A 15,099-nucleotide genomic window follows, 5' to 3' on the forward strand; every position below is an offset into this window, starting at 1 on the left:
ATTAAGCGCTTGTTTCTATGCGGTGTATTTTGATGTAACACATTAAGGAATTCTGCTTTCTCTCTGGTTTGTGCAGTAATAAATCGTGAGTTATTATTTGCACTATATATTTAAGATTATATCTATATATATTATATATAATATATATATATATATATATATATATATATATATATATATAAAAATAATATATACATGCATGTACATCACTCTGTCCACAAAGAGAAATGCTAAATGATTGTTCTTGTATCAATTGTAGGCCTAGCATTAAACCCTTTACGCGGTGGGCCTTGAGGTTTTATTTTCTTCTAATGTCGCACTTCAAAGTCTTGTTTTATTTAAATATGCATTTGTCGTCGACATTATATAACCTCGAACCACCACAGGGGGTACACAGGTCGACTCTGAAATGCAAAAAGTAAAGTAAAAGAAAATAATAATCTTTTTTTTTTTTTTTTTTTTTTTTAACAATATTATGTATAATCGCGATTTTGGTGACACTGTGCATATATATTTCATTTTTGTTTAGCAGCTAAAAATGACAGCATCATCCACCTGTGCACATGCATGATTCGAAACCACTATAGTGTGGACAGCTCTGCAGAGTGCTCGGTGCAGCTCTCGATCTTTGCACTTACAGTTTTCAACTCCTAGCAGAATCTTTAGCAGTATAGATTCTCCGGTAACCCTAAATAATGGTCACAATACTCATACTTTCACTGTTTTTGTTTTAGGCGCAGCAGCATTTAGTAACAACATATCGGCTGCTTGAATCTGTATTCGTCGTTTGGTATACTACATTCCCAATGGATACGTTTCTTGCAAAAGAAAACACAAAAGAAAGTCAACCGAAAGTGTGGCGTTAATAAAAATTGTGTCATTGTTAGTTATTATAGTTTTGTCTTGAGGTTAATGTTTTTGATGTTGTAAACGTTTTAAATGACATACATAATTATGCTGAGTTAGTGTAAAGGCCTTTTCACACCAGACGCAATGCGATTTGATAATGGCCGCTACACAGCAGACGTGCAAAATGAATAGAACCTATACTTTTTCTAAGTATCTTTCACACCACAGGCGGCACTGGAGCTACGCAAAATAAATAGGCTTAAATCCTGTGCCTCTGTTTTACACCAGACGCAATGCGATGACCCTCAAGATAATGGTCCGTACAGCAGATCGTGCACAAAACCGAATAGAACTATGCATGATTACCAGAGCTAAATATATCATTCTAAGTATCTTTCACACCACAGGCGGCACTGGAGCTACGCAAAATAAATAGGCTTAAATCCTGTGTCGTGTGATTTCTTCGCAAGACAACTACGGAATTGACCAATCAGAGAACAGCTTCAATGCATGCTGTTCACCAGGGTCAAGCAGTATCCACAATAACGAAAGAACAAATACTTGTCGTTGAAAAGTACCCAGAGCTTTATGACAAATATCATAGCACTTATAAAGATGGAGATAAGCCTGGTGTGTGATTTTTTTTTTTGACACATATGTTAAAATTCCGTCGGAGAAGACCCTCATAATTTCTGCATCATGTTCTCGAATATGTACCAGTATTGAGCATAGCAATTTGTAATAGTTATATAGATCTGACCATTTTTAAATCAGCCTCATTGTGTCTGTTGCTTCATGTGTGTATGGTCATGTTGCTGCGAAAGTATCTTGTCGCCTGTTGAAAAATTGCATTGCATCTGGTGTGTAGCAGCCTTTAATTGATACTTTGGCTGCGACACTACAGGGTTAACTGTTTTTTTTAAATACTTGTTTCCTTAATTTTACAGACTCCCAACGGAAACCTTAATGCTGACATATCTGGCATGAGTGTTGTTTCACTTTCCCAAAAAGAATGAGTGGCTCCAAACCTGATATCCTGTGGTCTCCACACCACTTTGATCGTTATGTAATCTGTGACTCTGAGCTCAGCCTTTATCGCATCGAATCAGTCGGGAATTCTGAAGCTAAGGCAGGGGCCCTCCGACTTTCAGAAGAAACAACTGCAACTTTATTAGCTATCAATTCAGACACTCCCTATATGAAATGTGTGGCGTGGTATCCAAAGCATGAACCTGAATGCCTTCTTGCCGTCGGGCAAGCCAATGGACGCGTTGTGCTAACAAGCCTCGGGCAAAACCACAATTCAAAATGTAAGGATTTGATGGGGAAAGAGTTTGTTCCAAAACATGCCCGCCAGTGCAACACTTTGGCTTGGAACCCAGTGGACAGTAACTGGTTGGCTGCTGGACTTGATAAACACCGGGCTGATTTCTCTGTCCTAATCTGGGATATCAGTAGTAGGTTTACTCCAGAAGCCTCTGTTACAACAGAAAAAATACGACTTTCAGCTGTAGACACTGATGCTGGTCTGGTGGTGACAAAGCCACTTTATGAGCTAGGCCAAAATGATGCTTGCTTGTCCCTTTGCTGGCTCCCCAGGGACCAGAAGCTGCTACTGGCAGGCATGCATCGCAACCTAGCGATTTTTGACCTGAGAAATACAAGCCAGAAAATGTTTGTGAACACCAAAGCTATCCAGGGGGTAACAGTTGACCCTCACTTCCATGATCGAGTGGCTTCCTTTTTTGAAGGACAGGTGGCTATTTGGGACCTTCGGAAATTCGAAAAGCCAGTTCTGACTTTAACTGAGCAACCAAAACCTTTAACTAAAGTTGCATGGTGTCCTACCCGGACAGGCTTGCTAGCCACTTTGACAAGAGACAACAACATAATCCGCCTGTATGATATGCAACACACTCCCACTCCCATAGGGGACGAAACAGAACCCACCATCATAGAACGGAGTGTGCAACCCTGTGAAAACCACATTGCTTCATTTGCGTGGCATCCGTCAAGCCAAAATCGAATGGTAGTGGTGACGCCCAACCGCTCCATGACAGACTTTACTGTCTTTGAGCGCATTTCTCTGGCTTGGAGCTCCACCGGTTCCCTAATGTGGGCTTGTGGCAGACATCTGTATGAATGCACTGAGGAGGGGGATGCAAGTTCTGTGGAAAGGGACATTGCCACCAAAATGAGACAGCGGGCCCAGTCCAGATATGGGCATGATACTGAGCAGGTCTGGAGAAACTACCTTTTAGCTGGGGCTGATGATCCTCAGCTCAAGTCTCTGTGGTACACTCTGTATTATATCCTTTACTGAAAATGAAAACATGGGGAATGGGGTATGCAATGCACCATATGTGAAGTGAAATATGTCAAAGTAAAGTATGCAACAGAAGATTTATAGATGTTTTAAGTAGTTTTTCCATCTTCTCTATATGAGTTGGGGCCTTTTTTCTGCTTTCTAAAGTTTAAATATTAGGATCAAATAATTTCTGGGGCACAATGCCATGCTAACTAACATTTTTGGGGGGTTACCATAGCTTAACTCCCATGTGTCCAAGTTGTTGTTTTTTCCTATATCAGCATCACTTATGAAACAATACACTGAAGATTTGGAACAGAAACCTCTGGTAAACAAACTGCCACTTGTTTATTCTGGCATTAAAAACATTGTAAAATCAAGTTCAGGTAAGTTATACTGCTACCATTTGGTAGACTTAATAATTTAATAGGATATTTCCATGTTGTATTGAGAAATGGCAGTATTAAAATAAATACATTTAGTCAAACAAATGTCTTATGTGTAATCTTCCTAAATTTAAGTTTATTTTTAGTCCTGCTGTTATATCAACAGTTTCTTGAGCAGGGTTACTGGTAAGAGAGAGCCTATTGCTGCTGATTTTATGTATTTCTTTTCTTTTGTACCCTGGTTATATCTGCCTTAGCCCTATTAAAGGCATGTTAATTATTTTCTTTTTACACACACTTACACACACACACACACACACACACATATGGCTTGTATTAAACGTTATTGAAAAGCGATTAATGTTTATGAACTTCATTATGTTTTGCTGTATAGGGACATTTGAGCGACGGTGCTGCTGGAATGGGTCGGACAGGCAGGCGGATGTGATTCGCTATCACAGTGATGAGAGGTGCCTGGCCCTGCAGCTGTGTGGCTGGATTAAAAGGGGGCCAGAGATAGATGTTGAACCCTTCCTGCAGTCCCTTGAAGTGGAAATGGAGTGGGAGCGTGCAGCTGCTGTAGCCCTTTTCAACTTGGACATCCGAAGGGCAATCCAGATTCTGAACAAGGGGGCTTCAGCAGAGAAAGGTTGGATTTCTCTTTTTATCTTTGGTGGATAAATGCTTTAAACTGTGTCTCTCTCTGTTAGCACTTTTTATTTTCTTCCTTAAGTTGCAAGTTAAATCAGTGAGGGACTCACATTTGTTTGGGTAACCTTCATATAACTCCCACGTGCTCGTTGTTTTTTCCTAAACCGGCAGCACTTATGAAAGAGTACACTAAATAAGACACGATGGTGATGTCACACTGAAGCTACAGTGTTATTTTGAACATTGGGGAACAGTATGGTGAGCATTTCATTGTAAGCAACCAGTGGCAATGTTTTTAACATAGGAAGACTTCCCTTGCACAATGTGACATAAGGTTAGTGATGAACTATTGGGTAGTTTGTTGAAGGGTGTTCCATTGTTACTGCAGGAGATCTGAATCTCAACGCTGTAGCCATGGCCTTGTCTGGGTACACAGATGAGAAGAATTCACTCTGGAGAGAAATGTGCAGTTCCCTAAGGCTGCAATTAAGTAACCCTCATCTCTGTGTCATGTTTGCTTTTCTAACGAGTGAACCAGGATCATATGATGGCGTGCTGGTATGTTCTCTTTTGGACAACAAAATCCTTTAAATCAAATTCACTGTTGAATCATATCAGTAGTCGTACTTTTAATAATCCCTTTTATTTCCTCCCAGTATGAGAGCAGATTGGCTGTCCGGGACCGTGTGGCCTTTGCCTGTATGTTCCTCAGTGACTCCCAGGTGAGATTCTAAAATAAACAGTAGAAATCTCAATAATGTATTGCAGAGAAGAATTGATCAGGTTGTCTGACCTATTAAAGATGTAATTCATCTGCAAATTGTTACATAGGTCAGTATTTTAAACAACGTTTTTAATTTGCTTTACTAACCCCATATTTTAGCTGCCTCGCTACATTGAGAAGCTTGCCAGTGAGATGAAAGAAGCTGGAAACCTTGAAGGAATCCTTTTGACTGGTCTGACAAAGGATGGAGTGGATCTGATGGAGAGTTATGTTGACAGAACTGGTGATGTTCAGACAGCTAGTTTCTGTATGCTAAAAGTAATTATAAAACATTAAGCTTACTGGCTTATGATTACAATTAGATATGTCTGCCTCACTATAAATACTTAGCAGCCCAAAAGTATTAAAGAGCACCATTCTGTTTCGTGCTTTCTCAATGTTCCATGCATGTACATTTCTGCTTATCTAAAGTGATTCTTGTTTTGTTCCCTTGAAGGGTTCTCCAGGGGAGGTGGTGAAGGACTCCAGGGTCCAGTGCTGGATTGAGAACTATCGCAACTTGTTAGATGCCTGGAGATTCTGGCACAAAAGAGCAGAGTTTGATATACACAGGAGTAAACTGGACCCGAGTTCAAAGCCCTTAGCACAAGTAAGAGATTATACTGAATGGAAGAAATGCAGTGAGCAATGCAAAATAATGGCCCAGTTGTAAAGAAAATCTTGATTCTTTTTATATTTGTTATTATGGGGTCAAGGTGAGCAGTAAATTCACTCATAGCCATTGCATGTGAAAGTCTACTTTTAGTTTTTTTTCCAGATTTGTTTTAATCCCAACAGAGAAATATCCAGTAATGTAATCTGTTTGGGTGCACTATTTTACTGTGTTCATGCTTTAGCACTAAGATATTTGCAAGCTGAGAGTTGTACATGGGTCATGTCACATAAAAGCCTGAATTATTGAACTTTATTCATTTTCTATCGTGCAATGTTTTATATACAGTAGTTCATGGAACTTCCTCAGTGTTTACTTCACCAGGTTCCAACATGTTAATTTCTAATTCTAGTCCTTGTTCTGGAATCCGGCTTTCCAGTTAATTAAAAGTTAACAGGATGAGAAATGTAATCTTACAATTAAACAAAGATCAGTTATAGCTAGAATTTGTAATTGTAAGTTTTACTTTTGGGAAATCTGTACCACATGGTGGTGCTGCTAGCATAGGAAAACAGATGTCTAGTAGCCGGTTTTGCAAAATTTATAATCTGGATAAAAATGATCTGGATTTTGTGATTGAGATTACTTAAAAAAAATAAAAAATAAAACAGATTTGGTAATCATACTTATATGTAATCTGGATAAATGGAAAAAAAAAAACTGATCAGACCGATCTGGATTTTGTAATTGAGATTACATTTATATGGATCACTTTTGTCCAGATTAAAAAAACGGACCCAGGTTACTAACCAATAATAATAAAGCTTTTTTGGAAGAATATTGTAGTGGGTGGGGGGAATCACACTGTCTCATAAGTTTATGATGTTTGAATTTTTATTTTATGAACATTCTAATTTTTTTAGGTATTTGTGAGCTGTAATTTCTGTGGAAAATCCATCTCCTATAGCTGCTCTGCCATGCCCCATCAAGGCAGAGGCTTTAGCCAATATGGAGTTAGTGGCTCTCCTACCAAGTCTAAGGTCACTAGCTGCCCGGGCTGTCGTAAACCACTTCCACGCTGTGCTCTCTGTCTGATGAATATGGGAACACCTGTATCAAGTTGTCCAGGTAATTGTATTTTATAATATATATATATATATATATATATATATATATATATATATATATATATATATATATATATATATATAGACGTTGGTAACAGATACCTGCTATCCTGCCATGAAAAAAATCCATGATACCTGGGTCTTTTTTGGGTTATAAAAAAAAAAAATGCATGATCCATATTTAAATACTATATATTACACATATATTTAGTCCCTTCAGATCTGTAGACTTGTGTAGCCTTTTTAATTGTGGGAAACATCAAAATAATAATAATAATAGTAAAAAACTTGGTTTGAATAGAGTTATTAATGTTAATTGTGCTTTATGCTGCGGGATTCTTTGCGACATCTAGTGGCCATGTTCTGCTGCTGCTGCTTTTGTTGCTTGAAAACATGCATCCAAGCAAAGGAGCTTACTTAGGTTGCGTTAAAGTAAGTATGTTTGTTTAATTTATTTATAAGTTTATTTCAAAACATAAACTTCTAGATCTTTTTCACAGATTTCTTCTTCAATTTCAATCTCTCCCATGTGGTATTTATAATGGACATTTTTATTGCTCAGTTTGTTTGCCCAGTTCTGAAGATTTTGAATGATCTTTGCTGCTGCAACGGTGTTTGCCACTTCTCCTGTTTTTGTGTCGTCTGCAAATTTAACAAGTTTGCTTAATATTCCAGAGTCTAAGTCATTAATGTAGATTAGAAAGAGCAGAGGACCTAATACTGATCCCTGTGGCACTCCACTGGTTACCTCGCTTGAGGTTTCTCCTCTAATCAGTACTTTCTGTTTTCTGCATGTTAACCACTCCCTAATCCATGTGCATGGATTCCCTTGAATCCCTACTGCAGTCAGTGTGACAATTAATCTTTTATCTGACTTTGTCAAAAGCTTTCTGGAAATCTAAATAAACCATGTTATTTGCTTTGCAATTATCCATTGTCGATGTTGCATCCTCAAAAAAATCAAGCAGGTTAGTTAGACACAATCTCCCTTTCCTAAAACCATGCTGACTGTCTCCCAAGATACTGTTACCATATGGATCATTTTCCATTTTGGATCTTATTATAGTTTCCATAATTTTACATATAAGTCAGGCTTATTGGTCTGAAGTTACCTGGTTTGTTTTGTCTGCCTTTTTGTGGATTGGTATTACGGTTGCAGTTCTCCAGTCTGTTGGTACAACCCCTGTCTCAACAGATTGTTGCATGATTTTAGTTAGCGGTTTGTAAATAACTTTAATTCCTTTAAGTACTGTTGTGAGGGTGTCACCTGCCCAGGAGATTTGTTTATTGATAAGCTAATAGTCCGTTTAACACTTCTGCCTCTGTTATGCTAAAGTTATTTAAAATAGGATAAGAACTGGTTGACATGTGATCCGCAGTATCCTCCTTTGTAAAAACTTGTGAAAAGTAATCATTTAATTAATTAATATATTTGCTATTTTTTTTCTCTTCTGTGATGTTGTCATTATACTTCCTCCTTGAATGTTCTTTCGATATTTTCAGTTTTGCTTGTACTATAGTGTATAAGCTACTCTCCTGTTCACACTCTCCGGTCTTTCAACTCAAATCTTCGACTACCTATTACCAAGCTAGTGTCCATGGGAGATGGAGCCTTCTGTAAAGCAGCTCCTTACCTCTGGAATGCACTACCCAGCTCCATGAGAGACTCGGAGACTGTTGAGATTTTTAAAACCTGCCTCAAAACGCATCTTTTTAAACTAGCTTTTAAGGATCTGTGTTAATGCTGTCTCTTACTTTGTTGAATGTGTTTTTTTTTTTCTTATTATTAATGTATGTTATCTTGTCTTTCATCGACTATGTTAAGCACTTTGGGATTAGAAAGGTGCTTTTATTATTATTATTATTATTATTATTATTATTATTATTAGAAAGACATTACTAGCACACTAACTTAATGTGCTCCACAAGTAATTTATGTTACCCAAGTCAAAATAGGTCAATGTTAAGTAAGTGTGTGAATAATGTTTCTCATACCGATTCCATTTTGTAATTTGCACCTTACACATTTGGGAGTGTGTATGCTTTTTCTTTGTTAATCTACTTCATTAAAATTAATGTTTACTGTTTTCAGTCTGTTTTCTGGGGTACAGCTCACAATACTTTTGTTTGTTTGTTTGTTTATTTATATTTAAATAAAGGCTACTTATTTGATATTTTTGGTAGGAAACCATATCTGCGCATTAACTGTAGATAAAGCATTCCGTATTGGAAGCAACACGGTTATTATTATTAATGCACCACAGAATTATCACTGACATAAACCCAACAGGATGTTATGTTGTTTTGTTTCCGATTTGGTTCCTGAGAGGAATAGTTGCCGCAGTTGTTATTATTGAGGTGTACTTGCCGCTATGTGTTTCTGTAAAACATGTATATCCTGTCAGTTAAGAAAAGGCATAAATCAAAGCTTGTTTTAATGTTGTCTTTATTACACCGGCCAAAGACACACACTTACAGCTGCATTGTCATATTTTATACATTTTCTTTAAATTATCAAATTAATAATCGATACCTGGGTAGTGAAAAAAAAGATCCGGGTCAGGACAGGTACCCGGGTTTTTGGAAAAGAGTGTATGAATAGGTCAGGTAAAATGGATAAGACATAGCAACCATGTATACAGGAATCCCCAATCAATAACCGTTTACAGATTTACATCTTAACGAAATCTTGGCATTTATTGATTTAATGCAATAGGCGTAGCTGTCATCTCTTGACCAGCTGTTTTTTTGTTAAATCACTATTTTATTGTTATTGCAGTGAAATCCCTCTATTCCATCAAATGAAGCCTGTCCTAAGAAAGGGGAGGTAGATAGATATTCAATATACATACTGTAGTCCCAAATTGAAAGGACTAATATGGAGAAGTGGTCACAAGCAGGGAATTAACTACATGTTTGGTAAGATTTGAATATATTGGTTATTCTTTTCTTTATAGGAACAGGGAAGTCTGATGAAAAGGTAGATCTGAGTAAAGATAAGAAACTCGCCCAGTTCAATAACTGGTTCACCTGGTGCCACAACTGTCGACACGGAGGCCACACTGGGCACATGCTGAGCTGGTTCAGGTAGGACAGGACTCTTCACCGTACAGGCTTTGCAACGTTGTGATGGAGTACAGTTCTAGCACTTTGTTAGCAGAACAGCATAGAGTATACTTCCTGACTGCTGCAGCGTTATGTTTCATAAAAATGATCTTTTTCAGAAATCTTTGAGGAAATTCATATACATTTGAGTGATTGATTGTCAAGTTGTGATAGCTTGAATTAGTTTGTAATTCAGTTAATTGTATTTTACTCCAGAATATTTTACAGTAATATTAATATCCCTGGAATAAAGCCTTCTGAACCTCATAATAGGAATGAAGAACTGATTTAATAAGTTACTGTTATTAAGGCTTAGAAATGATATAATCACATGAATAGTTCTAGATAATAATTTATTAGATTTTTGTCTGAAAGAATGTTTTTATAATTTACATAAGTTATCCTTGAGGTGACTGAGGAAAAAAAAAATACTATATTGAAGATTTAATTTGCTCTATTTAAATATGAAATTGGGAGTTTGAGGAAAAGTGAGTGTAAAAAAACTAGAGGTCAATACCAAGAGGTTGAGACAGCAGAAACTGTCATCATAATTGAACATATTTGTAGAAGATCAATAATTGATTAGATTATACCCAAGTGCAATCTGAAAGGTCAGCAAGTGGACTCTGTGAGAAGTATTGAGAAGATTGTGTTCATTATGTTGTCTGACATTTTAAACAAAGACACTAAATATAATACAGGTTTTTGTAAAACTGCATTTCTGCTCCAAAATAATTCACATGACCATGTACACATTATCTACCATTTGGAGATCACTAAATTCCGTTTAATACTTAGAGTTGACCAATACTTTCCTGTTGTAAAGAAATGTATTTGTCTTGTTTATGCATTGTGATGTTTTCAAATAGTAATTTACTCTGGAACATTACATTTTCTTGATTTTCTGTTCTTCCTTCAGAGATCATACAGAGTGCCCTGTCTCTGCCTGTACCTGTAAGTGCATGCAGCTGGATACTACAGGCAACTTGGTCCCCTCAGATAGTGTCTAGAATAGAGGATGTGAGGGATACCAACGGCTTCCTAATGGTGTCTTTCAAATGCTCTAACATATCTGTTTGACAAAAAGCACTCAGGACTTAGGAGTAATCTGAGAAAATAAATTGTTGCAGCAGTTCAGCAATTTTGATGTGTGAAAGGTTTTGATGGGCTTGACATTGGCAGGGGCTGCTGAAATGAGCCTGCAAGTGTGTCATCTGTTACTTGTTCAGCAGATCGGAGCCATTCATTAAAATTCTGAGCACCCTCAAGGAAAATTTACAAAGCTGACACTGAACAGTCCTTGAACCTGTCATCAGAGACGAATCAGTAATATATACTGCCTTTATCTGAAGATTGGGGTTGAAGCAATGATGTGTCTTTGAACAGCAGTGAACAGCTTTGTTATACAAGATGCTGGATCCACCATTTGACAGGCTATGATAAGAAGAAATTGCCAAGAATCTGCTTTTTAAGTTAAATAAAATACAGTAACAGTTTCAGAGATGTGAAAAGAAATGTTTTATGTGGCAAATGTGTGATACAAAGCTTGATTTCTATTCCCCCTTGATGGTATTTCTGTGGTGGGGCAGGTTACAACTATAGTAATAAAATTCTGATTTTGCAGAGTTTTTTGTTTTGTGTTATTTATCAAATACTAAAATGGGCCAATTTAATCTATTTTTGTTTCTGTGATGTTTTAAAATTCAAATTTTAGGTATATAAAACATAACCAAGCAAACACAATATTGTTACTTTTTTTTTTCAATGTTAAAGTATTTAGGAACTTTACGGTATTCAAGCTTTTGCACTAAACTACATTTTAATTCTAAGGTTGTGTCCAGGTAATGTACAGATTTGGCACGGACGTTCATATAGGATCAGCTAGAACATATATTTACATAAAATTGGTGTGTTACAGAAGATACATGTAACCTTTAAAAGAGTGAAAATGCATGTTGCAGGAAATGCTTCACTTTGCAATTTGAACTGTATATAACAATAAAAGGTACTGTATTTTCAAGGGCAAGGAAACACCCTTGTGGTGAAACTGATTTTTCCCATTGTAAATGCTCCGGCTAAAGGAACAGGAACTTTGCTTAATAAAAACACCTTCTTGGCACCGACGGTGGTTTGTTCACAATGGATACAGTACTGTTTTATAACCTGATAACTCATCATCAATCTTAAATTAATATTGCTTAATTAAAATTGCTTAAATTGTGCTAGCATTCCTGATATGAATCAGGAGCAAGTTCCAAAGGGGAGGGGCATTATAACTAAATGCCCTGGCTCCAGAGTTCAAACTAATTTTAGGGACTGTCAGAAGATTGGAAAATACTAATCTCAGGGAACGACCAGGGACATATGGGATCAGCACATCTTGACGACAAGAAGGTCCAAGACCATGTAAGGCCTTATAGGTTATAAGAACTTTAAAATAATACAAATAATAATACTAATACTACAAACTTGAATGAAATTGATGCAGTAATTGTAGCAATTAAATATGCAATTAAAACAAGATAAAAAATTGTAATCATGATTAGTTTTTAAATCGCTTGACAGCCCCAATACCATTATTTGTTTATTTAGCAGACACCTATATCCAAGGCATCAACTGCAAGTCACTCACAACACTGTCTCACCTGAAAGATGGAGAACAAGGAAGTTAAGTGCCTTGCTCAAGGTCACACAGTGAGTCAGTGGCTGAGCTGGTATTTGAACCAGGGACCTCCTGGTATCACTGTGGTAAACTTACTTTCTAATAACCATTATATTATTTCTATATAAAAACCATCTTAAATGCAAGGAGCCTAGTAATCAATAAAATAATGCAGTACAATATAAGTTAAGTGACAGTGAAGACACAAGAATAGTTACAGTACTATCACAGAAATTTTATTTATTCCAACCTTCAGTTCCCAAAGTGTGACGCATGTTTACTAATGGGGAGAAAAATGTAAGAAACATAGACAAATATGTAACAAATACAAATATATGTAGCGTCATCAAGTTTGTATTATCCAAACTCTTTCAAGTTAACTTTCCATGCATGTTTACAGAGGTCAATTGAACTGCAAGATATTAAATCCATTAGGTCATCTAAAAATAAAAACCAAGGCCATTCACTAAAAGAGGTCAGTCATCTCGATCAATATTGGTTTAGGTCTTTTTCAGGCGATACTAGGGGAAGGGGGGGAGTCCACTATTCACTTGCCCTTACTTCAAAAGGATAGTACTGGGGGAAATCATGAATAACTTTCAGTGCTTCATTGTAAAGACCCAAGTCTGCAAAATGAGAAACAGAAATGTAGAATCATTAAATCTGGCCGTTACTGTTGGCAACAGTGAATATTGCAGATTTAGTGCAGCTTCCCTATAAACACCTTTCCATACAAACGTGGGGGTTGGACCGTTGTAGCCTGTTTTATCTCACTGCTGCTACCTCCTTACCACAGGTCTTGCTATCTGAATAGATAAAATCACCCCCCTTCAAATACATGAAAATATTCATGAATGAATCTCACAATACCACTGGTACCTGAAAATGTATCTATTTTCTAGGAATGACTAAATGCCAGACTGGTATTGGAACAGAAAAAGAAATACAAAAAACTGAAATCGAATACCAACATTCACCAATAAAAACCTTAACATTAAGCTGGTAAAGATCAGTGCTCCCTCTTCATAAAATAGCATACTGTATTAAAAAGCAAAACCTCCTATAAGCAGCACCCTGAATGCTATCCATGCATTTATCCCAAAAGGTGGCATTCAGATATGGTGACTGCCAACATATGTAACCAGCTGAATGCTACCTGTTCAGGCACACCATGATACTAGTGGGGTAAGACATGAGGTTAAATAATAAAAGTCTTGTAGTACCTACCAAAACTGTTCTGGTCTTCCCGGAATGGCATATATGTGCTCGCCATGATGGTTGCTTTTGTTGTAACTCGTCCTAAAACCTCTACAATGCCACTTAACTCTTCCATTAGCTAGAGGTGAGAGAAAAACAATTATTCAAATTAAGAATAGAAACAATATTCCTCGTGTGTCAAAGTAAAGCTGCCTCGTTTACTAGACAGGCAACCGGTGAGCCCAACTACGGGCCAGAATGTGTGTACTACGTCATCTGACATCTTTGGGCCCAATATGTAAACGATACTGTTCGCAAATTAGCTAACATTACTTCACAGTAAATATACAGTTGTTGTTCTGGATTACTGCCACATGTTTAGTATTAGGCTTTAAATATATGTCCCAGTTTTAAACCAAAAAAAGCGTTACCTCTGCTTTACATTATGGTTTATGAAATGAATTAGCTTGCTGGCAAATCAGTAGAAATTTTTAAACTTACGGGTTCACTGAGCTCGACTGATGCATTCTTACCATCTCCGTCTGAAAGAAGGAAAGAGGTGCCTGTTTGGTGAACCTAAATATATGTTTATTTAAAAAAAAAAAAAAAAACAGTATTAGTCCCAATAAAGTTGTATTGTTCCAGTTTTACAACTTTCACATTGTTTGAGCAATAACACAGACCAACGATCCTAATGTATAAAACAGAAACTACATTAATTTTGATCACCTTTTTAAAAAAGAAACAAAAAAAAAAGACGTGTGCTCATTCTTGGGGAGGCCTATATACAGCAGCTCGTCAGCTCGTAATCGGTTATGTACTGCTGTACAAGTTAATCGTCTTAATGCAATGCATACACATCAAAAGTTAAGTTCACAATGTAACCCCTGCCATATTTATAAATAATAAAACTGGGTGTACCCTGAAAATGACTTTAAATAAAAACAAAAACAAAACTGGTGTTTCGTTTCAAAAGAAAGCAAGGCTAAGCGCGATTATTAAACATGTTTGCTTACCTTCTCCACTCGCCCCACAAAACAGACAGGCTTGTTGATATACTGAGAGAGCATGCTGCTGTTGATACGGACTCTGGGCGATTCCATGATATCTCCCATTGCTACGTTTTCAAAGCGTAGATCCAACTGGAAGACACGCTGAAGCTACAGACACTAAGCAATATGCAATCTTTGGTTTCTCACACAGAGCGCGGGAATCCTGTCACTTCCGCCTTGCTTGTAGTTACGTGAAGCTAGCAACAACAATAAGCCCTACTACTTCCGGTGTTTATAACGTCACAGGCAATGTATCAAAATAAAGAGTCCCACGAGCTACACACAAAACAATAGGTTATTTCAAAAGTATTGTCATACTTTATCCATATATGTTGTACAATTTTGCATTTTAACTCGCTTTACCAATTTTACATTTATGTTATTGT

The 15,099-nt window shown here is 36.9% G+C and overlaps 2 protein-coding genes across 2 annotated transcripts; one reads left to right on the top strand and one right to left on the bottom strand.

Annotated features, from left to right (window-relative positions):
* The first annotated feature begins 5 nt into the window (after positions 1–5).
* mios (missing oocyte, meiosis regulator, homolog (Drosophila)) lies at positions 6–11,887 on the top strand. The gene is made up of 11 exons (XM_041246246.1): positions 6–85; positions 1,797–3,158; positions 3,445–3,543; positions 3,938–4,192; positions 4,583–4,752; positions 4,851–4,916; positions 5,078–5,236; positions 5,415–5,567; positions 6,494–6,698; positions 9,655–9,784; positions 10,722–11,887. Exons 2-11 carry the CDS (start codon positions 1,862–1,864, stop codon positions 10,810–10,812), a joined length of 2,625 nt encoding a protein of 874 aa, XP_041102180.1. The 5' UTR covers positions 6–85; positions 1,797–1,861; the 3' UTR covers positions 10,813–11,887.
* Positions 11,888–12,684: 797 nt separating this feature from the next.
* rpa3 (replication protein A3) lies at positions 12,685–14,895 on the bottom strand. The gene is made up of 4 exons (XM_041246247.1): positions 14,678–14,895; positions 14,163–14,237; positions 13,692–13,800; positions 12,685–13,090 (listed from the first exon to the last, which is right to left on the bottom strand). Exons 1-4 carry the CDS (start codon positions 14,774–14,776, stop codon positions 13,008–13,010), a joined length of 366 nt encoding a protein of 121 aa, XP_041102181.1. The 5' UTR covers positions 14,777–14,895; the 3' UTR covers positions 12,685–13,007.
* Positions 14,896–15,099: the final 204 nt, after the last annotated feature.

This window comes from Polyodon spathula, chromosome 3, assembly GCF_017654505.1.
Source record: "Polyodon spathula isolate WHYD16114869_AA chromosome 3, ASM1765450v1, whole genome shotgun sequence".
NCBI lineage: Eukaryota > Metazoa > Chordata > Actinopteri > Acipenseriformes > Polyodontidae > Polyodon > Polyodon spathula.